General features: G+C 39.3%; 1 protein-coding gene across 1 annotated transcript in view; it reads right to left on the bottom strand.

Moving 5' to 3' along the window:
• Nucleotides 1-24,764, bottom strand: part of THSD7B (thrombospondin type 1 domain containing 7B) — a 627,465-nt gene that overhangs the window by 372,118 nt on the left and 230,583 nt on the right. Inside the window, exons 8-10 of the mRNA XM_043573363.1 lie at nucleotides 23,450-23,641; nucleotides 21,215-21,449; nucleotides 12,872-12,987 (exon numbers count right to left, since the gene is read on the bottom strand). Coding sequence (XP_043429298.1) covers nucleotides 12,872-12,987; nucleotides 21,215-21,449; nucleotides 23,450-23,641 — 543 coding nt within the window. The remainder of the gene's footprint in view (nucleotides 1-12,871; nucleotides 12,988-21,214; nucleotides 21,450-23,449; nucleotides 23,642-24,764) is intronic.

Here is a 24,764-nt window from a genome sequence, read left to right as displayed (position 1 = left end):
CCTTCTAGAAGAAAGTCTCTTTCTTGCTTTCTCTCATTCTCACTCAAAACATACATTTAATATATTTCTATCTTCTGTTTATAAAATTAATAACTTTACAGCTCAAGCCTGAGTACTCATGGATCCTACAACTTACTCAGGGATGATGAAATACAAAATGGAGGGCAAGTAGGGAATTAACACATACAGAGCAACTACTGCTGAGCCAGCCTCTTCATGTAGGATAAGAAAACCCTAGGAATTAAATTGTCTTATAGACACTACATGTTATATTTATGTTACAGATGAACATATAGAGTTTCAGAAAGGTTTACTAAATTTTAGTTAAAATTAGCACACAGCTAAGGAGCAATGCCAGGGGTGCACCATACACATGTTAGATTCTTTCCACTACACAGGAACAAATTAGAGAGAAGCTCAAGAGAGAATATAATTAAGTGCTAAACTGAATATAATCAAATATCAGTTGAAAAAGCATGTGGTCATCCAGCAGCAGAAGAGGATATTGTTGGTTCAAGTTAGAAATGAGCACACTTCCCACAGAAACTGTCATTGTATATGTGGCCTTCTTTGGTTATCATTTGTAAGGCTTCTAAATAAAGTTATTATAAGCATATTTTAGGAATCAGCAAATTGAATTTAACTTGAAAATACCTCAAATGGCAAAGAATCTATCATTCCTAGAATACTTATTTGGGGATACTTTACTCCTTATCACTGAAAACATGCCATTCAGTAGATAGTCTATCTGAACTATCTCCATGTAGCAACTTAATTTTGAAGGAATTTTAAGAGATTAGCAGAATATTCAGTGATGATTTTTTCTTTTAAGGAACACTTAAAAGTTGTTCATCTAAATCATGAGCAATCTATTTCATTTTGAGCATGAATTTAATATCTTCTTGATTTGTTACCATACAAAATCATTTGATGTTCTTATAAAACCTGGCGTTCCTAACTGACATATTAAGATCCCAACATTTAGTTCCACCTTTAACTTTCAGGTTTGTTAGAGTAAGACAAATCAAATAGTTTATAAATCTAACATCATGTTAGCTAATCCAATGAGTCAAAAGCCTCCTTAAACCACACTCTAATTTAGAATCATACTAAAATAGGATCAAAGTCAAGGAAGTGAAAAATAATTAATGTATTTTTTTACTTGTAGAAAATTATTTAATAAACTTAAAGTAACACCCTACCGAAATCAAAACTAATTTATTCTATTTCCTCATAGGAAGCATACTGAAAAATCTAAGAATAAACTCCTAATTAGAACGGGTACCTTGGTTTCTGAAAGGCAGCTTATTTACCTCTACAGGCAAATAAAAGTTATATTGTGATACACTGTAAAATCTGCAGAGAATTCTAGAGATATGAAAAAGAAACCAGCCAGAACTTAACAGTTTGAAAAGAAGAGCATTCACATCCAAAGAAACACAGATTCTTTGCCACCATGGCTAACAATAAATCATTATGAATATCCATGTGAGCCACAGGATTTATTTATGGTAATGTAGCTTGACTACTGAGTGAGAGATTAATAGTGCTTTATAGCAGGTATTACATGCAAACGAAGAAGTTATGAGTAAGGGTGGATTTCAGATGTAAGGAACAGAACCTCATGCATCAAATCTACATTTTAAAATTTTTGTTTGCTTTTACTTATTTGACTTTGTTTGGTATGTTAGTTTATTTTATAAGATGACCAATACAACACTGTGTATGATAGACTGCTGATAGAAATTACAGCCTGGACATTTTGGTAAGAATTCAAGTACACACGGACTACATATTTTGTTTGTCTGAAGTAAAACCTCTGGCCCAGATCATACTGAGGGTGAGTGCTTTCTCTCTTCTACAAGTTTCTAGTCTACATGAACATACAATTCTACTGTATTTATGTGCCTGGGGCTTCATTTTCCTTTTCTATATTTCTACCTAATGTAAATCACTCTCTTCCCAAACCAACTCTGATGTGATAAGAGGATGGCTTTTGTGCTGGAAGCAGGCAGGTAGGTCTTACCATGCCTCTGCTTGCAATTCAGCCAACAACAGAGACAGACTTGCTGAAACAGAAGTGAGGGGAGGAGTCACGTTCTGAATTCTCTCCCAAAGGGCTGAGCTTGGGCCTCCTGGAGAGGCCAGTCTCTGTGGGGAATAATCACTGCTCCATCTGAGAGGGAAACTTCCAAACCCAGTTCCTGTTACCTTTCTGCACACTGTCCCCTTCCCCTTTCAGATGGGTCCTGACTTGAGGAGGCTGGTCCACATGCTGCTGAAGTGGCTGAGGGCCTGACACAAATGGGGCCATCAGACTCTCTTTCTTGGTAACCTGAATAAAGAACCAGAAGGGAAGTTTCTGTCCACGTTGGGTGCTTGACTTAAAAAAGTGTGGTAGAGTCAAGGCTGGGACAGCCATTATGGGGCTCTGTATCTGCTAGTTATGACAGTGTACAGATTCAGAGAAGGCTCATTAGAAGAGGCAGACAGTAGGAGCACACAGATTAGCAGAGACAGGAGGAAGCATGCTGGCCCTGAAGCTGCAGATAAGTGCCAGGTCTTGTTGGCATTTCTAGTTCCCAAGACTTCTATGGAGAGTTTTTTTTTTCCTTATTTTTGGCTATCTGTGAGATTTCTTGTTATAATTTTCCAACAAGTCGTTTTAACCAACTATAGCTTAAAAGCTTTGATCCTTGAAAACCAAAACAGATGATTAGAACTATACACTAGATGCAAGTTACACATTTCTTAAATTGACCATTGGCTAATGATTAAATGATCCTATAGTTCAGTTGTTCTCAAACTTTAATGTGTCTTAGAATTACTAAGGCAGTCTATTTAAAAATGTAGATTTGGGGGCTCCTGAGTGGCTCAGTCAGTTAAGCAAGCGCCCAACTCTTGACTTCTGCTCAGGTAGTGATCTCATGGTTCATAGGTTTGGGCCCAGTATTGGGCTCTGCACTGACAGCACAGAGCCTGCTTGGGATTCTCTCTCTTTCTGTCTCTCTCTCTCTCTCTCTCTCTCTCTCTCTCTCTCCCTCTCCCTCTCTCCCTCTCTCCCCCTCCCCCTGCAGTATGCTCACTCTCTCTCTCAAAATAAATAAACATTTTTTAAAAATGCAGATTTTGAGGGCCCAGGCTTGACCTCAAAATCAGAATCTCTTAGGGTTTCAACAAGCATCCCCAGTCACTCTGAGCTGGAAGTGTATGGGCCACATTTTCAGAAACTATTCAAATTATTGTTTTACCCTTGGGCCAATCTGGGCCACTGCAAGACTACACATGAACACAGTTTTGGGTTTCAACATTATGCCCTTGGGTTTTATTTAAAAAGAAAAAAAACCATGAAACCTTTTACTTCATTTCCTATGGACATAATGCCTCAGTTGGTGACCTCTGTTGGAATGGGAAGTTGCAGCAGGAAATGCCTTCTAAGAAATAGCGATTGAATAGGCTTTGGTTCCCAGGAGATACTCATATAACTTCATTAAAAATAATAATAAACAAACAGACTGATAGACATATGAATGAGTGAATTAGTAAATGAATGTGTAAACAATTATAAAGGATAAAGAATTCTTTTTAATCATGTTTGCCAGGAAAACAGAGATAAATCAGATTCTCTAAGTCCCCCATCTTCTTTTTTTTTTTTAATTAATTTATTTTGAGAGAGAGAGAGAGAGAGGGAGAGAACAAAGAGGGGAGGGACAGAGAGAGAGGAGGACAGAGGATCTGAAGCAGTCTCTGTGCTGACAGCAGAGAGCCCAATGCAGGGCTCGAACTCACGAACTGTGAGATCATGACCTGAGCTGAATTCAGATGTTCAACGGACTGAGCTAACCAAGTGCCCCTAAGTCCCACCTCTTGTATTGCCAACATCACTGTGCATGTTCTTGCAGTGAGCCATGGCAACATTTAGAAAAGAAATTTAGTTGTAAAGGCATATCAATTTCCTCTTAGCAGTTTGCTAGCTTTGCCTAAGTAGGTTGCTTCTAACTGGCATCCGTTTATTTTGTACGGATTTACTGAGTTCTTTTCCATCTTAAGTTTATTACTTAGGCACTTTTGGGAATGAAGGCAGAAAAAGGTTCTAGCCTTCAAAGATTTCACATCCCTTCAGAGGAACACAAAACACCTTTACGGATAGTTAGAATGCAAGCAAGTTAGACAGGGTTATGAGACCCAAGAGGGAGGAGTGGTTGTTTCCAGCAGAAGGATCAGGACAAATTCTGTGGAGGAGGCAAGGATTTATACCTTGGTAAGATCTTGGCAAGCAACAGAGATAAGGAGAAAGATATTCTAGACAGAGCGGAAATCTGATTTCCCTTACTACTTTCTCTCACAACAGTCTCATCTGCCCAACACATACTACAATTCGTATTTAGGTAATTGTGGGTTCAGTGGCTCCATCTTCCTCCAGTAGACTGTACCCTCCACAATGGAAATGGATGGATCTGTGTCTGTTTCACTCACCACTCTACATATATGCATGCAGTACCTAGCACAAGGGCTGCAACACGCTGATTATTCACCACATGTTTATTGCTGAATGAGTAAGAGCCTAGGCTTCCATGTAGTTTTGCCCTCTATTAGTTTTGCAATCTTGGGTCCTATCCCTGGGCCTCTATTTTCTCATATGTAAAATGGAAAAATAACAGTTCTTTCCATATAGGGTTGAGATAAAAATTAAACAGGATGATGGATAGCAATACATTATAATTTTTATTAATTTGACAGGAAGAGGCAGTGAGATGAAGCAAAAGCATGTGGATGTTTTGGCCTTTTAGTGATAAGAGCCAGACCTTGTCTAGCTTTTTTTGCCTACTACTGTATGGGCTCACCAGGCAAGGCAATGTAGCAAGTTTCATGTAAATTGGGTATCTTCACCTGCTCTTTGCTCCGTTTGGATCAGGTGACCAGGAGTGCTTCCCTTGACAATTCCGTTGCCTCCTCTCTGGAGCAGGACTAATGGAACAGCTGTTCCTTTTTCACCAAACTGTCAAGGAAACAGCATATGTGAAAGCAATGTGTGATAGTTCTGTAATGTGCCAAGCCTGTGTCACAGGTTTGAGAGTCCCAGGCTGCAAATTCTTGAATTGCTAATAAATAAGCAAAATGAGTGTGCCTACTGATATGAGAAATAACTTGTTCTGAGATAAAACAGGCAGGCGCTGGAGTCTGAGAAATCTGGATTCCACTCTGGCTCTGCCTCGGCCATGCACATTGGGTAACCGTGGACTCATTACTCCATATTTCTGAGCTGGGGTTCCTTACCTCTATAGTCATGTATGATTACACCTACCTCCTGGGGCCACTGTAGCAAGTGAAGGAAAATCCCAGCTGGTGATGCTGTGAACTCCAGGTCCCGGTAGCTGTACATCAACTCTGGTGCGGAAGAGCTTGGAGTTGGGGATAGGAGGAAGAGTGTGGACTAAGAACACTTTCCTAATATTTCTTCTCAAGGTGAGGGGTGGGTAGTGCCAGCTGCGTGCCAACCTCTGAGCAGCAGGTTGTCTATGGCACAGTGGTGTTCCTCCATGTTAGGAAATGGTCAAGGGGCTCTGATGAAATATTTCCCCCCCTTTTTTTCTTATTTTTATGTTTATTTTTGAGAGAGAGAGAGAGAGAGAGAGAGAGAGAGAAAACATGAGCGGGGGAGGGGAAGAGAGAGGCAGAGAGGGAGAATCCAAGCAGGCCCTGCACTGTCAAGACCCCGACATGGGGCTCAAACTCACAAACCACAAGACCGTGACCTGAACCGAAATCAAGAGTTGGATGCTTAACCAACTGAGCCACCCAGGCACCCCAGAATGTTCTTAATTTATGTTGTTGCCAAACCTGATTTTTTTTTTTTTTTTTTTTTTTTGCGAAGACAAATCCACTTCATACTGGGTTTTATAGAATCAGGCAGAAGGTGCCAAATTTTAAGGAAAAGCAAAACAAAACCAAACAAAAACAAACACGAGAGCAAAAAATTCCAAATCCTTAAGTGAATTTTATCCATTATTTTTCCCCCATGAATTGAGAGAAAGTGTCTTTTATGACTTTTACCAGCAGAACTCAGTTTGGCAGGAATATGAATGATTGAGAACTGTAATCTCCACAAGCCCAAATGTTTGTCACTCCTCCTACTACATTTTCAGGAATATTTATTGAGTACAAGGGCAATGTAGTGATCTGTATTGGTCTACATTGATCTACATCTACATCTATAGGCTTTAAATTATAGACCAAAGGGGGAAAGTCACCCCCAGTGGAGCCTGTAAAAAACAAAAGAACCTATGCTCTGCATTTTGAGGCTGGAGCTTGGGACATGTATGTGAGATACACTCCTTATTTCATTTTAGTATTTCAAAAACACTTGGAAATAGACAACATGAAACATTTATATAGGTGGTAACTGAAATTTAGGTTAAGTCACTTTCTTAAAGAAAGTCAGTAGAGCATCACGATGCCTTCAACACCATTTTGGGGACTAGTGTCCAAGGCCTCCTCATTATTTGGGAGTAAATTAGTAATCCATCCACCACTTCTCAGGTAGACAAAAGTATTTCTCCTGTAGGGAGAAACAGGGAACGATGCATGCTGGAAAGGGGTAAGTGAAGGGAGAGGGTGGTGTTCATGTGCATCCGAGTGGGAGAAATTCTGGATTTCAGAACAGGTGATTTTTTTTACTTATCTGACATTCTAACTGACCAATATCTTTTCCCATAATTGGCATGGATCTGTTAATGCTATGGCTTCATCTTAATGGAAGCAAAATCTTTAGGAATTTTAACTAGTTGTGGGAAAGATGCAGAATTCATTTATTCATTCGTTCAACAACAATTACCGAATGTCCTTCCTATGCCAGATCTGCGTTAAGCACTGCAAGTCATTAACAAAATCGGAAGACAACTGCCCTCTAGATTTTATAACCTGTCCAAGAAAAGCACAGACATGAAACAAGCACCATCATACTCACACAGGATGTCTAGATGTTGCAGGTCACCAACATAATAAAAGACAAGTTCCCTGTTCCTAAGGGACTTAGATATTAATAATAATAACAATAACAATAATAATAATACATTTCCATGTACTTGACATTCTTTAATGTGTCCTGTTCTCAGTTAATCCCTATAACCACTCTAGGAAGTAGCTGCAGATATTCTCTCATTTTGTACAAGAGGAAATTGAAACACAGCAAGTTTAAAGGGAGCCTAAAATGACGTCTTTGGCAAAGATGGGATTTGAGAGTCCATGCACTTAATTGCTATGCTACACTACCTTGGTATTTAAAAAGAATTACTGCCTTTGAATCTAAAAAACCTCAAGACCTATCTCCAGGGGTTTGAACAGGAACAAAGGCTACCACCAGATGAAGTTTCCTACCAATTCCCGGCAGTGGTTTGCCTTTGGCCTTCCTGTTTCCACAACACTGCTCTCCAGCTTGCCCCTTAGAGATGAAAGTTAAAGGAGCTCCCTCAGGCTTTAATTATTGATACTGAAAAATAATTAATCATTAGCTCCATGGTTTCTAGGAATTTATAATAAGAGCTATTTATACATGTTATCTTCCAGTCTAACAGCTTTACCTCCTATGTATTTCCCTTCTATGGAAGTGGTGTACACATTTGGGAATTATTCCAAAATAATCCATGTGTGTGGTGGTGGAAAGGGGGACAATGGTAGCATGGGGAAAATGAGAGTGGCCATAATTTGGTGATTGTTTTCACCTGGTGATGGTAACGCAAGCGCACATTCTATTGATCATTAATATTTTGCATTAACATTGTATTAATTTATGTACACATCTGAAATTTCATATAATTCAATGTTTAAAATATAAAATGCACCCATTTAAAGATAATCTAAGAGAAATCCTGGAAAATCAGTATTGATTTCTGACTTTAAAGGAAAAGCATGAAGTGTGATGGTTATAAGAGCAGTGACCAAGATTAATTCCCAGCAACACCCAGACAAACAATTATCAATGATCTCCTAAAACAGGTTAAAATGTATGTGAAGGCATGTTGCAAAGTATAAAGCACTAAATGTTTCTCACCCCTGCCCACTAATTAAGAGTCACTTTAGGAGAGTTTTAATATTGCCAATGTCCCTTCAGCATGAAGAGATTCTGACTAACATGGGCTAGGATGAATCTCGGACATCAGTGCATTGGGGGAAAAAAAACTCCACAGGGCTGAGAACCTCTACAATAAGAAACCTGTTGCCATCACTAAGCAAATAACGTTGGATACTTCAGGCAGTCCTTTGTATTATAGACTGAAGGAAGAATTAAAGAAAACAGCAAGAAAGGACCAAAGGATGATTCTTGATCATTTGGCTAATTTATTACTGGGGCTTAAAAATCAGAAAGGCCATAACAGTGCCACAGCTTGACAAATATCTGATTTGCTTAGAAGAATGTGTGACAATCATTAATCATTTTAGGAGAGACTCAGGTGAGGAGAAGTATGAAGGCCGGAGTAGTGGCTGACTACTAGCTAGAGATCGTTCATGGCTTGAGAATACTTTGAAGTCATAAGGATTTAGCTCATGAACCCAGGCAAGACCAAATAAAATCTGACACAATTCAGCCATTGCTAAGGTGCAAATCACTCCTGGTACACTCAGGCCCCTGAATCCACCTTGGCTCTCTGAGAGGTTTCAAATGGATTTGGTTTGAAGTTCATATCACCCAGTGATTCCCTGATCATATGGAAAGCTATTAAGTCATAATGTCTTAAAGTAGAACCCAAACATAAATAAAAGTGTATTCTAGAGATCTCTAGGTGATTCCGCTGTGTAGCCAAATTTGGAGACCACGAATATAAACTATTCTTAACTTTGATGACCCAATATGAAATCACACCTGCAAAAGAAAAGCTCCTCTTTCTTCATTAGCCAAGGTCACCACTTGCTCTGGCCCATGTTTCTCCAGACTTCTCAGTTTAGGTTAAACCACTTCTCCTCCCTCCACCCTACACAGTACCTCACCTGTGTCCCCACCTGCTGATCTGTTCCTAGGCTATGCTTTTCACTTTACAACTTTGACTGTGTCAATGTCTTGCTCAAAAATTTCTAATGAACCCCACCCTGACCTGGAGCTTTGGAACCAAAATATAGTTATTACCTGGAAGCTTACATTAAGGTACAATTCTAGACCCCATCTAGGTCTACTCAATTAGAATCTGTATTTACTAAGATTCTCAGGGGATATTTATGAGCATTTAAGTTTGAGAAGTATTATTCAAGAGCACCATTATCCAAAGTATATTTTGAAGGACACTCTCAAGGACAGAGAATATCCTGCCTGGATTCAAAGTCACATCATTCTCTCTCTTTACAGGACATTTGTCCATTCAAAAAAATAGTTATTGACTGACAACTATGCCCCATACTGTGTTGGGTTTAGACGATCCATCAGTGAAGATGACAGAAATGGTCCTGGCATTCATGGACTTCTAGCAAGGTCAATATTGACATGGAAAGATAAGGGTGTCATAAAGGGGGATGTGCAGGATGCCGTGGGATGATCTACTTAATGATGTGAACTGGGGACAGCCTAACACATTTGGGAGATCTAGGACATGAGAATAGCATTCCTGGGGGAAAGCTGCTAATGCAGGTCCCTGTGGATGCACAGGGTCAAAACAGGAGGGGCATCTGAATACAGTGTCAGCTTCACACATAACAGGCGCAAAGGCTCAGGGCAACTAAGGAAATGCTTGTCCAATGCTTACTCCATGCAACAATAAGAAAACTGTTGCCATCATGAAGCAAATAACGTTGGACACTTCAGGCAATCCTGAAGCATGACCCAATCATGCTCTAGGTGATTTCCATATATGTAGGCGTGACTATTAACTCTGTTTTTCAATCAAGGAAACTGAAGCACAGAGAGATGAAGCAATGTGTTCCCATCAGAGAGCAAACTTTGAAACTCAGTCTTGCCTATCTGGCTCCCGCATCTGTGTTCTTAGCCATCACACTCTACAACTGTTTAGCTGGAAAGAGCACGATGCATTTAAGAAGCTGAACATAGGCCATTATGTCAGGAGTTCAAGCGGTGATTGTTTATGGATCTATTGTTTTTGTTTGTTTGTTTGTTTGTTCGTTTTTTATCATCAGAAGTAGAGTCATTACCATTTAGGAGCAGCTTCTTACAACTCACATTTTTGAGAACTGTCCCGTAGTTAATGAATCAGAATTTCTAGCTCTGGAGCTGAAAATAGGCATTTTGGAATGCTTCCAGGTGATTCAGAGACAATAAAGTCTGAGAACCACAGGTTTAGAGGTACAATTCCCTTTAATATTACCCTCCCTCACATAGTCCCTCCTAATTAAGCCATGGTTATTTAATAATATATTGGTCCCAAGGTATAAACTAAACATGAGGGTAAACAGGATTGGAGTGGAAAGTTGGAATAAATCTGAAAATTGAATCTTTGCTCCTCTAGGTCCCCTGACTGCCAGGCTGTGAAAAGAATTATCTAGGCTTGAAAAAGTGGAGGCAGAAAAAGGACCACAGAGGCTTAGAACTATTTTCATTACAATGCCAACCATTTAAATAACTAATTGAATTTCCGGAAATTGAAGTAAATTTAAAATTGCTGGAAGAGCAATTATTTCACATGCTCTATGATGCCTCCATCCTTAGCCAATGCTAGAAGATTCTCAGGCAGCAGAGAATCTTCTTGATTGCAGAATACATGCAAGAGCAGTCTCTGAAATATTCTCTGGCCACTAGAGTGCACTGGCTCAACCAAACGAATATGTCTCCCTCCCTGTCAGGGGACCTTGACAGCTCCAACACCAATATCTGGCTGCCAGTGGGGTCTTCTTTTTAATTCAGTCTTTCCTTTCCTATAATCACTTAACAGAGGAATTACGCTAATCTCTCATGAGGAAGAAACTAAAAGAAACAGCTGAATCTCAATAAAACTCCTTCATCATATATTTTTTTTCTTGCATTTTTCCAATACCTTTCTCTCTTTTTTTTTTTTTTCCTTTGGACATTTTTTCAAGTACATTACCATTAAAGTGCCAAAAGTCAGCCTCCTGGATGCTGCCTTTCAAATTTTTTTTTAACGTTTTTATTTATTTTTGGGACAGAGAGAGACAGAGTATGAACGGGGGAGGGGCAGAGAGAGAGGGAGACACAGAATCAGAAACAGGCTCCAGGCTCCGAGCCATCAGCCCAGAGCCTGACGCGGGGCTCGAACTCACGGACCGCGAGATCGTGACCTGGCTGAAGTCGGACGCTTAACCGACTGCGCCACCCAGGCGCCCCTCCTGGATGCTGCCTTTCAAATGGTTCAGAGAGATCATAGCTTTTCTGTCCCACTCTGTCTGGAAACGGCATTCTCCTGGTTTCTCTACAAACCCTGTTCATTCAATTCCCTTACTTTGTATCCCCATTCAGGAGAATTAGTTTGCAAAAGTTCCTGGAAGAACCAGTTGTTCCCATCCCTTAAAAGATCATAAAATTATTCCACTGTATTTTTCAAAGCTCTTTCATATTCAAAACATTTATTTGTAATTCTACCCATAAGAAAGCTCACTGGATACAACTATATTAATTTCATGACAAAATATCATTAAGAAGATGAAATGGCACAGTTATGAAAACCTTATGCAGGTTCCCCACTGCTGCGCTATAAGACACTGATAATAGTAATCTTCATTAGCTGTCACTATCCCTTTGCCAGTCACTAAAAGTGGGTTTGAAGTATCTGGCAGATCTATGTCTGTGTTGGTCATTCTTTCACATCACTCCCATGACGACTTGTGAGTCAAAGAACATTTGCAAGTCAAAGAACAATTCCAGGGATGTTCAGGGATGGAATTTCCCAAGGAAAGGTATGAATGCTCTCAACTTTTGTGTCAGGTTCTCCCCTTCCAGAACTGCATACAGTACTTCCTTGTCCCTTCTTCCAGAAGGCTAATATAGCCTTGTCTTGTTTGAGAAGACATGACTATCGAGAGAAGGCTAGGATATGTGTGTGAAACCCAATTTACTCTGGGCACCAGGGTTACGATTCTATGCATCCTTCTTTTTCTTGGATTTGCCTTTTCTTACTGGGGCAATGGTAAGATCCAGAGGACCAAGGCTAGGGTATAAGACTATGGGTATAAGAACCAAATTATTAATTCTATGTCTTCTGTAGAAATGGAGTTTTTGGACTAGAAGTACTGGTATCGACACATGGACTAGCTCATCAGGGGAGTGCAATGTGCTGGGAGTAAAGACCTGTTCCATGACAGAGGGTCATTCTACCAAAGAGCTCCTGTGTGTTTTTTTAGGATTTTGGTATTAAGTATCCTGGGTCACTGCCATCCAAATACACACAAGTGTATGAAAATATCAATATTTATAGTAAAGAAACACAAATCTTATATTGCCAATTTTTGTACCTATTCAAAACTTTTCATGTATCTGCTCTTGTTCTTCCACAGACTTACATTTATCAGTGATGTAAGCACAGTGCTTAAGGCCCTATAGTCTAATAAAGATGCCTACAGTCAGACCCCAGCACACAAAAGCCACAAAGAAACTGCCATGGTGTTGAGGCTTTATAAGGAACGATATTTGAATGGCTGTTCAAAACACCACAACAAGGTTAAGAGAGGATAAGCATTTCTGCAAAGCGCTACAGTGAAATTTTTGGCACACAGTAACTGAATAGGTTTGCCCTGCCACGTTCTGGTGGATCTGGAAATCCAAGACTTCATTTACAAATTTTACCAACCTTGTTTCACAGGGGGACATGCAAATGGAAAAGAAAGATGCTCCCATTCTACAATCTCTCATTTATTTAGCAGTGGGGAAGACAATTCAGGTGGTCGGGAAGGAAAGCACTAAGAAACAGAATGCACCGACCTGGTTGGCATGACCTTGGGCAGGGCGTCCACTCACTGAAAGCTGTCACAGTACAGTCTTTTTTGCACGGGAGAAGACAAGGACGCACTGTTTCTGGCCGAGTGGAATCTGGACATCTGTCAATGTGAAGAGACAACATCAGTGCCTCCTGGAAAGAGTAAGTTGTTTAGTTCTATGCTAAACAATAGAACTATAGGATTTCAGAACAGAAAACACTGAGGTTCTGTTTTTATTTTTATAGACAAGGAAGAGAGAGACAAGGAGTTGAGGCTATTTTCCCAAGGTCTCCCAGCCAGAGGCAGAGCCAAAGCAGACTTCAGCTCTCTTGACCTGGAGACCAAAACACTTTTTCACTAGTCCAAGAAAACAGCAATACCAGAAACCAATGAAAGATGAATGCCAAGAAAGTGTCTCACCATCAGCATCAACTCAAGTGACACTTGATTTCTTTTCAGAATGAACACATATGATAATTTTTTTGGAAAGTATTTTATTCAGGGTAATATATCAAATCTGTGATATTCTACAAAAGGAACAGGAAAATACAGAGCAATATATGAACACAGTGGGAAACAAAAGTCATCGAAAACCACTTACATTTGCTTTACATTTTGATAATAAAAAGAATTTTAGAATATTTAAACAATCGGTAGGTATCTCTTTTGAACATGTGGAGTGATGAGACAGAGTAAACAAAATGTGACAGAAGGCAAAGGCCAAATAAACTAACTAGCATTAACAAGAGAACACTTCAATTCCATCATTTTGCTGAGAATGAATGCTCATACTTGGGACGAAAATACTAAGTCAACTAATTCAAAGTCATTTAGAAGAACTATAGTCTCAGAAGATGGCAATCAAGTTTTTGTTTTCTGGCCTGCTTACTTGTTTTATGAATACAGAGGGCTAAAAACCACATTTATTATCTTCTAAAATAGTGATATGCTGAGAAGAAAAACAGAAAAGAACTCAGCAACATTTTTTGCATTTTAAATTCTGTTTCTCATAAGTTCCTCATAAAGCACATAAATGCAGTGTGCGTAAAGCTTAATAGCATGAGATAGCCAGTGCTGAGTTTCCTAATAACAACAGTGAGAGGCATTATAACCTTCATTTTCAAATGATAAATTGAGGCACCGAAATAATCAGTAATGGACCCAAAGCTACATGGGGATAGGCCATTTGAGAAAAATTATGGTACAACAAAACACCAGTGTAGCAAGTTCAGACAATCAATTGACCTTATAGAAGGAGAGAACAGAAATTAGAGGAGACAAAATTAACAAGAAAATAATGAATTAAAAAGAAACATAGAGCTGACGAAAAGATGACAATTTAGGTGAAAAGTCCACCAATTGTACATAAAACAACCGATGTGCAAACACAAAGGTTGTCCAGTTTTCAAATACTTCATAGAAGTAAGAGAACAGACAATAATGGTTATGGGAGAAGAGGAAGAATAATTGGTCACCCAAGAATGGAGAAGAATCTGGATGACATCAGACCTCATCAATTTAGATAATTAACAAAATAAAAACAATTTCTTAGTTTTAAAACTTTAGAATAGAAACAATATATAAGCCAAACATGGAGGACTGAACTTGACCATGGAACAGAATGCACATGATATCACTTTTGCCACCATAAGGTAAAGACAAAGTAGACAAAGAAGGGGAGATGGAAGGGGATAGAGAAAGAGCGGGGGCTTGGATGTCCTCATCTGACAACGCGGGTGGGCAGAGTGCCAGTCTAAATATAAATGAAAACAGAAACAAAGCTCTAAAAAGATTAATTCAAAGTGCTAATGTGCCAACAGAACACCCACCATCTGGGAGTCGAGACAGGAGTTAGTGTAAATGGGTTCAGGTTCGTTGCTTTCACAAGAGGGAATCGAGGAATGGGCATTTTACATTGACAAGTGAAGATATTTATGAATGATATGTGGAAAATATAGTATTTAGAGTCAGGAGGTAAACATCAGAAAGGGAGGAGGACTACAAATATATACTTGTGCTTGTTTGCATTGACATAATGGATGGAGATAAGAAACTAATACAATGGCTGCCAGTGGCAGGATAGGAGGTGGGGGAAGTGGATGGGAGCAGGGGCGTGAGCGTGAGGATTCTCTTTGTTATATATATCTTTGCATGTTGTTATGATTTGTGAACCATGTGGAGGCTCACCCAGTCAAAATAGACAGAGAAAAAACACAAAACAACTGTTAAAAAGTTGTTGTGGTTGTGTTTGAGATGTGGGATACTAAATGGAGCATGAGATGGACAGGACCTGTTGCTTGCCATCATCGTCTCTCTGTATCATTTCATTTCTTCTGGGGAGTATATAAAACAGACAAAAATAAGTTAAAAGAGAAAATCCATATACTCACAGAAAAAGAATGGCTCAGTAAATTATTAGTGGCATTATTATTTTCATTATTATTAGTATTTATTTATTTTATTTATTTCAGGGAGTGTGAGGGAAGGGCAGGAGAAGAGAGAGAGAGAGAGAGAGAGAGAGAAAGAATACCAAGCAGGCTCTATGCTCAGCATGGAGCCCCACGGGGGCTCCATCCCACAAACCTGGGATCATGACCTGAGCTGAAATCGAGTCAGTTACTTAACTGACTGAGCCATCAAAGTGATTCTAGTGGCTTATATTATTATTAATTATACTTAATACACACAGAAACACTGCCTATCAAAGAGATCAATTCAGTAAAAAAAAATGAGAGAAAGAAAGAAAAATGTCTTTATGAGAATATAGTGTTACTTAAACAAGCTACTCGGGTAAGGAAAATTTATGTCATACTTTACTGGAGATAGCAAAAAACACTAAAATCATTCCCAAGTCCTTTATTCATACTCTAAAGTCTACTAAAATTAAATTGAGCTGCTGTTTATTCTAACTCCTCTCCAACAGCTCCTGTGGTATATGGCTGGAAATGAAAGTATGACTCGGGCAACGCTGACTTCTTGTGTGCTCAGTGGAGCGGCAGGAGTCCCACTAAAACCAGCCACCTCACACTCACTCCTGCATTGGTAAAATAAGCTTAGAAATATTTGTGGCACTAGCTTCAGGCTTTCTCGAGAAGGAGGCTGATCCTGCAGGGATTTTGCTCATTTCAATTAGGAGCAGGTGTTAATCTCTTTTAGGGAACTGAAGTTGTCTACTTTATTTACCCTTTATTGGCATCATGCACAATAAATACTCACTGGGCATAATGTCAAGTTTCCATAATACAGCCTCTTTCTCTCTGTGTGTTCTTCCCTTAAGTCCGTGAGAGAGAAACGGTATCATCTCGTCAATAGCAAAGATCAAGCTCAGGTTACATTCCTTTTATAGAGGCCACGAACTGAGAGCTTTCCTAGAATGTGATTTGTGGTCTGATAGGAGCCAAACATTCTCTTGTCAGTGAAAACTGTGTTTTTGTTCATTTCTTTTGCAACCTCTTTCTGCAGAGGTTCAGCTTCCTCTTCCTTTCTCCTTAGATAGTGTCTACCCCTTCAAGAATCATCAAATTTCTAATTTGCATCAATTTCTTCTTAGTCTTCAAAAATACTCTGACCATTAGCAACATATGTGCCCTCCATTTCTGAAAAAAAAAACTACAAGGTTTATTTTCTGTATTATTGTATTGACACTGACCAAGAAAGGCTTTGACTTCTCTTACTCTGTTTTCTTGCGTGTGTGTGTGTGTGTGCGTGCGCCTGCATGTCTATGTATGCATGCATGATGCATAAACTAATTTTTAATGCCTTAATGTGGAATTGCATCTTATATCATATCTTAAAAGTGCGATACCTTAGCTCAGTGTAAATATTTAGTAACAGTAAGTGAGTGATTCAATAGTATTCAATGTTATTGGAGCCTGAAGACAAATAAATCCCTGGGGATATTAGTCTAATTTGTCCAGCCATTTCTTAAACAAAATTAAAGCCTTAAAATCCAGGGAAACATATGGATTCACTTTTTACATAGTAAACAAAGTATGGCCCCTTGGCTTTTATCATAATTTATACTTCCTAATTTTGCATACCACTCTGACCCTAGATTGGCAGTGGTCTCAATAAAAGGATGAATGTATTTCATTTCAGCACATGTATTTCCCTGGACTAGCACTGGAATGCTCTATAACTATTATCTCTTTGTTGCTCTGTAGCTTTCAGTTCCTTATAAACACTGCGCTGAAATGCATCAAACTGAGCTACAAAGATCTGCCATTTTTCAGTTATGCCTCCATAATCAAGATGCAGACACAAAGCTCCATTTCTTTGATCAATCCTCCAACCCAGGAACCAACGTACGTCTCACTCAGCTAGGTGGGGCGAACCTGCCAGGTTTGTCAACATTAAATGTTTAAATGGAGCTATTATTACATCTCACACAATGCCAGGTGTTTTCACATTAAAGGCAGCAAGTGCCTTATCAGGACTTTCAGGAGGCTTTGAGTTGTGTGTTTTTAATCTTTTTTATTATTTTTTGAACGCTGCAACTGAAAAAAAAGACAATAAATAGTGAAACAAAACCAAACAAAACCCTAGAACCAGCCCAATAAGCTCTTATTTCTGTTTCACTTGTGCCCTGGCTAGTTCTCATTTTCTGATATGATCAGTTCTATTACTCATACAATGCTAACATTCTCACCTATACAACTGCATAGAAACCAAGACACCAACCCAGGGAAGCAAGAGCTTGCAAGGAACTCTGCCTCCCAGTGCAGTGGGCTTGGAGATAAAACACATTATATTAGCCGTCCAGTCCATGGAGACATGCTTCTTTCTCTCTACCCCCAAAGGCCCCCTCTTCCTCAGCATATTTCCTTCTTTTCTGTTTCTATTCCCCTACCCCCACTCCAAGGATTTCACAAATGGCAGGGAATCTTTTCCCACTGCAATATCTTTTACTTGAAAAAGAACAAAAACAATATATTTTTTGAAAGGGCAGAGTAAAGAGTATTTTCTACTGCTGATAGTTTCATTATCTCACTATGTGCTTCACTGGACACTAGGTATTAATCTCTTATCTCAATTAATCTCCTTAACCTAAACATTTTTAATTAATTTTATTAAAGTCAACTCAGGTTCCTCATATTTAGCAGGGTCATTTGGAGATACACAGTAAGAATTCAACCTAATTCTGTTGAGTCTAATTCTGAGGCTGTTAAGTCTCCAGCCTCATTAGCAGTGTAAAAAGTAATTAGCAATGTCTCTCTCTCTCTCTCTCTCTCTCTCTCTCTCTCTCTCTCTCTCTGTGTGTGTGTGTGTGTGTGTGTGTGTGTGTTAGGGAAAACATCTGTGCAATTTATTTTTCTGTGATGGTAAACTGAGCAAACCTGGAGGCTATTCACAGCAATAATAACATTTATGTGTTCTGGCTTAAAAAAACAACAATGACTATTTGAAGTAATTCTAGAATAGAAAAGGAAATTGGAGCTACTTGAACATGTAATCCAATTTTTCATGTCAAAACAGACTTTTAAACATGACAATTTATTTGGTGTTAGTCTCAATTCTAAAGTCCCTTTGCTAAGAAATAAACAAACTGTGCTCATATCAAGTGGATATGAATTCCCTGTTCTGGTTCAGAGATAAAAGGGTTTTTGTTTTATTTTGTTTTGTTTTTAATTTTATTTTGAGGGACAGAGAGCACACAAGCAGGGGAGGGGCAGAGAGACAGGAAGAGAGAATCCCAAGCACACTCTGCACTGTCACTGCAGAGCCTGATGTGAGGCTCGAACTCATGAACCATGAGACCATGACCTGAGCCAAAATTAAGAGTCAGACAACCAACTGAGCCACCCAGGTACTCCAAGAGCTGAAAATTTTTTATGTAAGGGAGAAGATCAGACATCAGGCATGCTAAATTTTCTCACCATGATAAGGAATAACACTTTGCTGCATTTTATGTAGGGTTTACAACTATAAGCCATATTTAATTTTATTTGTATATTCAAGTTGATATTTCATGAGTCTTTTTTAAGCAGTTGAAAATTTATATCATAAAAATGAACATTATCAAGCCTAAAATCCTTCCCAAGATAAAGGGAGTTTTCATGTCTGCATAATGTCTCTATAAGCTTTTTAGGATTTTACCGTAACCCCAGGAATTAGATTTTCACCTGAGTCTAGTGATATGTGAGCATTATTTTCCGTGTTTGGCTATAACTCCCATTGGTTCAATCAGTCCGTGTAGTGCTATGCATACCAGGTGAGTTGCAAAACACAACTGACATAAGCTGATACTCCAAAAAACATTTCAAGCAATGTCAAGTCAGGTCTGAAGCAGAAATAACATTTATGAATTAATAAGAGTAGAAGGTCATGCATATGATCTAGTCATTACTTTCACTTGATCTTAGCCAAAAGGCCGAGAAGCGATATCTAGTCATTACTTTCTATGGCAGTCCCCTTTGCCAAAATGTATGATGGTGGATCAAATAATTTTTCTTGAACAAAAGATAGACATCAGCTTTTCTCAATCTTCTGTGATTCATATCCAATCCTCATTAAACCCTGTAACTTTCCACATATAAATATAGCTCATTCGTCAATTCCAAAGACATTTATGGTACACCAGCTATATGCCAAACATTGTGCTAAAGTCTGGGTTTGTAGCAATTAAGAACATCCAACTCCAGTACTCTTATAAGCCACCTTTGGGAAGGGAGAGAGATTAGGTCTTCTGAACTGTGCTTCACTTCAAGTCATATTATCTTTGCTTGCATTTGCACAGTCATCTGCACATCGGATGCTCCAACACCAGCAGTATCTGGCCAGTCTGCATGACTTGTGCCATCCACAGTTCACTACCCTTATCTGAGTTCCTATGACTTTCCTTACATAGCAATTGTGGTTTCCATACCACGGTGGATAAGGCTCAGAGCCTATCATCAAGGTGTCCCAAGGTGAAATTGATCAGGTGCTTGAGATGTCCCAGACAGCAACACAAATTGGATTGAATCAGGTGGACAAGTAAGTGTATCTGCCTGTGTTGCCAGGAAGGGCAGGGGCACACTTAGCAAGATAGGCCCAGGACTTGATGTTGCCAGGATGTGCTCTGCTTCAGTTTTTGCTTCTTTCTGAGCATCTTTTTCACTCCCCTCACCTGCTGTTTTCCCCAGGACCATGCTTGTGGCAATTCTCAATTCATATACTTAGAGCCTCATGAACAGAAAGAAGGGAGGGTTTCATTTTCCCAATCTGTGAATTCCTGGGGAAGCACTTTAAGTTGCCTAGTTTGTGACACTAGACAAAAGTTTGGGTGTTCCCATCCTGGTGACCCGCCATTCCTGTGATTGGAGTGGGGTTGTTCTGTTTGTTCGTTTTTTTGTTTTAAGTAGGCTTCATTCCCAGCATGGAGTCAAAGGCAGGACTTGAACTCATGACCCTGAGATCAAGAGCTTGATGCTTCACCAACTGAGCCACCTAGGCGCCCCTGGGGTGGGATCTTTTACCATAAGAAGGAGACTAGTTCAAACATGGCTACTAGGAAATCTCCATGGACAGAACAGTTACCTGGTCACTGTACATTGTGTAGGTCCCTTGCATTGTCTTTTCCAAGATACTTCCCAAGTGGAATGAGGAAGAGTCAGGTCTTCTCCTCGTTTGGTCTAGAGATGAAACTCCCACAGTGGAGTTTTCTGCCTAATTACTCTTTTTGCCTATCACTTGCAATTGTCCCTGACTCTTTTTCATAACTATATCCTAGTTCCTATATCTAAATTATCCTGTTTTGTTTTTTAATTTATGTCTTCATGTGCAGAGTCTAACATATATGAGATTATAACCTACTTGCAGGCATGAATCAGTCCATTCAAATGGCTATGTGGATTTATTGCCCATGGCAGAGAAGATCAGTGGAACCTAAAGAGTAGTGTGACACAACCATATCCTTTCAAAGGGGGGAACCTACCTTCATACTGAACTCGTCTTTATGTGAGTGAAAAAGAACCAAAAATACTGAGAGATCAAGAAAATGTTTGATTACTCAAATAGATACAATATTGGTGGGCCACATTTACTTTCCATAACTTTACTAATGATTCATATTATAACTGTTTCTACCTTTGTTTGAGAGATATGTACTTTCTTTTTTTAAGTTTTTCAACGAAAATTTTTACTGTATTTATTTATTTTGAAAGAGAAAGATAGTGTAAATGGGAGAGGTCCAGAGAGAGAGGTGAGAGTGAAAATCCCATGCAGGCTCCACACTATCAGCACAGAGCCTACCACAGGACTTGAACCCATGAACCATGAAATCATGATGCAAGCCGAAGTCAGATGCTTAACTGACTGAGCCACCCAGGTGCCCCCATACGCACTTTCAATAAACTATTGGTGATACCTTTTGGTCATCACTTGTCCCACATGACTCTTGACACAGAAGACCCTCCGTGTCTGAATGCCCACACCACAGGTGGCTTCTCCATTCCAGCCAATGGTTGCATTAAGGGCAGTTACCAATGTGTCTTCAGAACAGGGGCCCCAAGGCGATGTCTCCCAGTAGAGCTGCATACAGGAATGGTCATTACATGAACGATATTCTTGGAGGGCCTGAGTAGCAGGACATGGTTTTCCACCTACAAAAAAATAACAATAAAAAAAGGATACATAGTTTTTGCTGTTGTTCTTAGCAGGCTGCTGTTGTTACTGTCATTCTTATTTTTGCTGTTTTCACTGTTTATTTAATGCTTATTTATTTATTTTTAGAGAGAAAGAATGTGAGCCAGAGAGGGGCAGAAGGGAAGAGAGACTCCCAAACAGGCTCCAGGCTTCGTGTAGAGCCCCAAATGGGGCTCCACCCAGCGCTTAATCTCACCTGAGATCACAATCTAAGCCCAAATCAAGAGTCAGATGCTTAACTGACTGAGCCCGCCCAGGGGCCCTTGTTTTTGCTGTTTTAATGGTCCAGAAAGGTGGTTTCTTGACACAGGATTCCAAAGGCCTGAACCTCTGTACCCTTCTGCCCATTCCAGGGCCATGGTCTTTTTGTTCTGAGTAACAATCTGAGGACAATATATTGCACTTTCCCTCCTAAATAATAGGTAGCAGCACATGTTGATTAGATCAAAAACAAAAACAACAAAAAACCACCACCAACAACAAAAAGAGATTCTATTGCCCACCTCTGAGTCCTGTGTCTCTGAGATAAACTCCAAAGAAATCTACTTTTATATTAGTAACATGATGCCTACATAAGTTAGTCTGTTAGATATAGTAGCCCATGACCTTGAAGTGGTATTAGGTCAAACCTATACACTTAGATACACATTACCTATATATGGTCTCTTTTTCCTAAGAGCATTATTTTTCTCAGAGAATCATTTTAAGACACCCATCTTCCATCAAGCCGTGCATTTTACTGCAATTTTGAGAAACCCAGAAGTATCTCTTAAAGTTTGGCAGAAGAGAGCCTATCCTTAAACTCTGAAATAATATCTGACAATGTGTTATCCACTGGCAGGGAGACCAGACAGATGTGCATCCTTACACTCTTGGGTGAGTCAGACAATCAAATTTCATTACTGTCTTTTCTTTCACATTTTTATATCCATGTAAAAACTGGCATTAATCTAAAGTATTGATTTTTTTTTTCCTACTCTTCCACCCTATGATGTTTTATTCAGTGGGCCAAATGCTCAAAAAGATTTGTGACCTTGGTTTTGTTATTCTTGTTATTTTTTTCCCATTAAATACTGCTGACTTTTTTCTCCTTCCAGAAATATAAAAGACAAGAGGGGGAAGCAACTGCAATTTAAGAATATGAAAATCTTCATTCATCTTGACCCTGGCCCCATTTTTCAGGATCACAGAACAGAATCTTGTTTAAAAAGGAGCTCCTCACAGCCAGTGGCCACACCATCCTGCTGTTCTTACTGAGCCCTAGGCAGACGAGCCAAGGGAGAGCCTGAAAGAAAGAACGTATGTGTCTGGGGACAGAGACCATGGCTATCAATGATAGAAACAGCTGCTCCTCCAATTTGTTCTGATGTCACCCATTTACATTTCCATAGCACATTTTAGCTTCTTCAAAGCCATTTCAGATCCTTCATCTTCTTCCCTCTCACAACATGCCAGCATGACAGAACAGGAAATTGGACCGCATGGATCAGATAGCTTGCCGATGTCAGTGGCAGTTCCTGGTCAAGGAGCCATGTCTCTTGATTCCTAATTTGGATCTTTTTTTTTTTTTTTTTACCAGACATATTTCAATTATATTCCCCAATGTCCCAATGTATGAGCTACCTGAAGCTGGATGTGTGGCAATCAAACTTTGTGGTTCCCCCCCACCAAAATAAGTATAATGAAAAATAACAACCATCTGATTGCCATGGCCTAGGCACAGGTTTGGGCTAAGACAAATCATGTAAATATAGAAACTCAGTATAGATAAATTAGAGGGTTAAAGAGAAAAAGCATGCATAGAAATGACATTTAATTTTGACTCAGGCCATAGAGCTATCACCTGTATGTGGCTACTTCCACAATATGACCTTCTCAAGTGCTTACGAGAAAAAAATAAAATAAAAACAGTAATTTGGCCATTGACTCCCCCATTGAACCCTTCACTATTACTCACCTTCTCCAGGCAATGCCAGTATAATCCTTGATCTGGTCTGTTTCCCATCTGCGTTTTTATTTGAACAAGACTGTGAACAGGATGACCACTCTGTCCACTCACTCACCACACAATCCATTCGGCAGGGAATTTCACAAGCCGTCCTTTCGGGAGGAGGAGATGCTGGGCAGAGACTCCCTGATACATCTTCTCCTGTAATCAACCAGATCGAGACAGATGCTGATTAATGCACAATTGAGGAGAGTCCAAGGAACATTTAGGTTCATTGCTTCCTCTACTACTTCAGTTTAGCCGAGAAGACTTCACCTTCTGTCTAAACCAATAAAGTGTGAAAAATGACGGTTTCTTCAGCCATTCATAATATTTATGTCAAGAAAAACTGCCAGGAGATCATTTGGCATTTAGAAAGGTAGATACCACAGCAAAACTCTCATTTGTCATCCTTCACAGGGACAGAGTGGGCTTCTTCCAGGAACAATTTAGCCACGGCTGGCTAGAGATAGACATGATTGACGAGTTATTGATAACCATATGTAATAAGTATATCTTTTTCTGCAAAACAGGTGCTACAGTGGTCTGTTGGACTGCAAACCTCAATTTATGCTGAACATTCTATTCTATGCTATAAAGAATTATATCATTCGAATTATCTGTTGGGTGCCTTTACCTCCACAAATGTAACTTTAAGCAAGATTAACACAAAATTATTCTTTTGTTATGTTTGTACACGTGGTAAATAATCCCAGACCATGGTGGAAATGGACTTGTGAAAAAATTATTATATAATGTTGATGGGGCGCCTGGGTGGCTCAGTCAGTTGAGCGTCCAACTTCGGCTCAGGGCATGATCTCAGGGTGCATGGGTTTGAGCCCCGTGTCGGGCTCTGTGCTGACAGCTCAGAACCTGGAGCCTGCTTCAGAGTCTGTGTCTCCTTCTCTCTCTCTGCCTCTCCCCCGCTCATGCTCTGTCTCTCTATCAAAAATAAATATTAAAATTTTTTTAAAAATATTATATAATGTTGAGACAAATTTGAAGGCCCATCTGACATTTTTCCTAATACATTTATTATTCTCCCTTTGAATGATCTAATTAGTCAAACCCAAAATTTTATATATAAAAATAATGGTGGAGAGTTGTTTCTTTTGTTGTTTTGTTTTACAATGAATAGATGTTAAGACTAAGGGGATCATTTCTAAGTTACTTTTCTGTATCTCAAATAATTATAATAATTGAAAAAATCTCTTTTAGGTTATTTACTCACTATTACAATTCCAGTGTTTCTCTTTATAGATTATAGTTCAACTCATACTATTTC

The sequence above is a fragment of the Prionailurus bengalensis genome, chromosome C1 (assembly GCF_016509475.1).
Source record: "Prionailurus bengalensis isolate Pbe53 chromosome C1, Fcat_Pben_1.1_paternal_pri, whole genome shotgun sequence".
NCBI lineage: Eukaryota > Metazoa > Chordata > Mammalia > Carnivora > Felidae > Prionailurus > Prionailurus bengalensis.
Note: the sequence above shows the minus strand (reverse complement) of the source record. Positions and strands in the feature narration are given on the sequence as shown.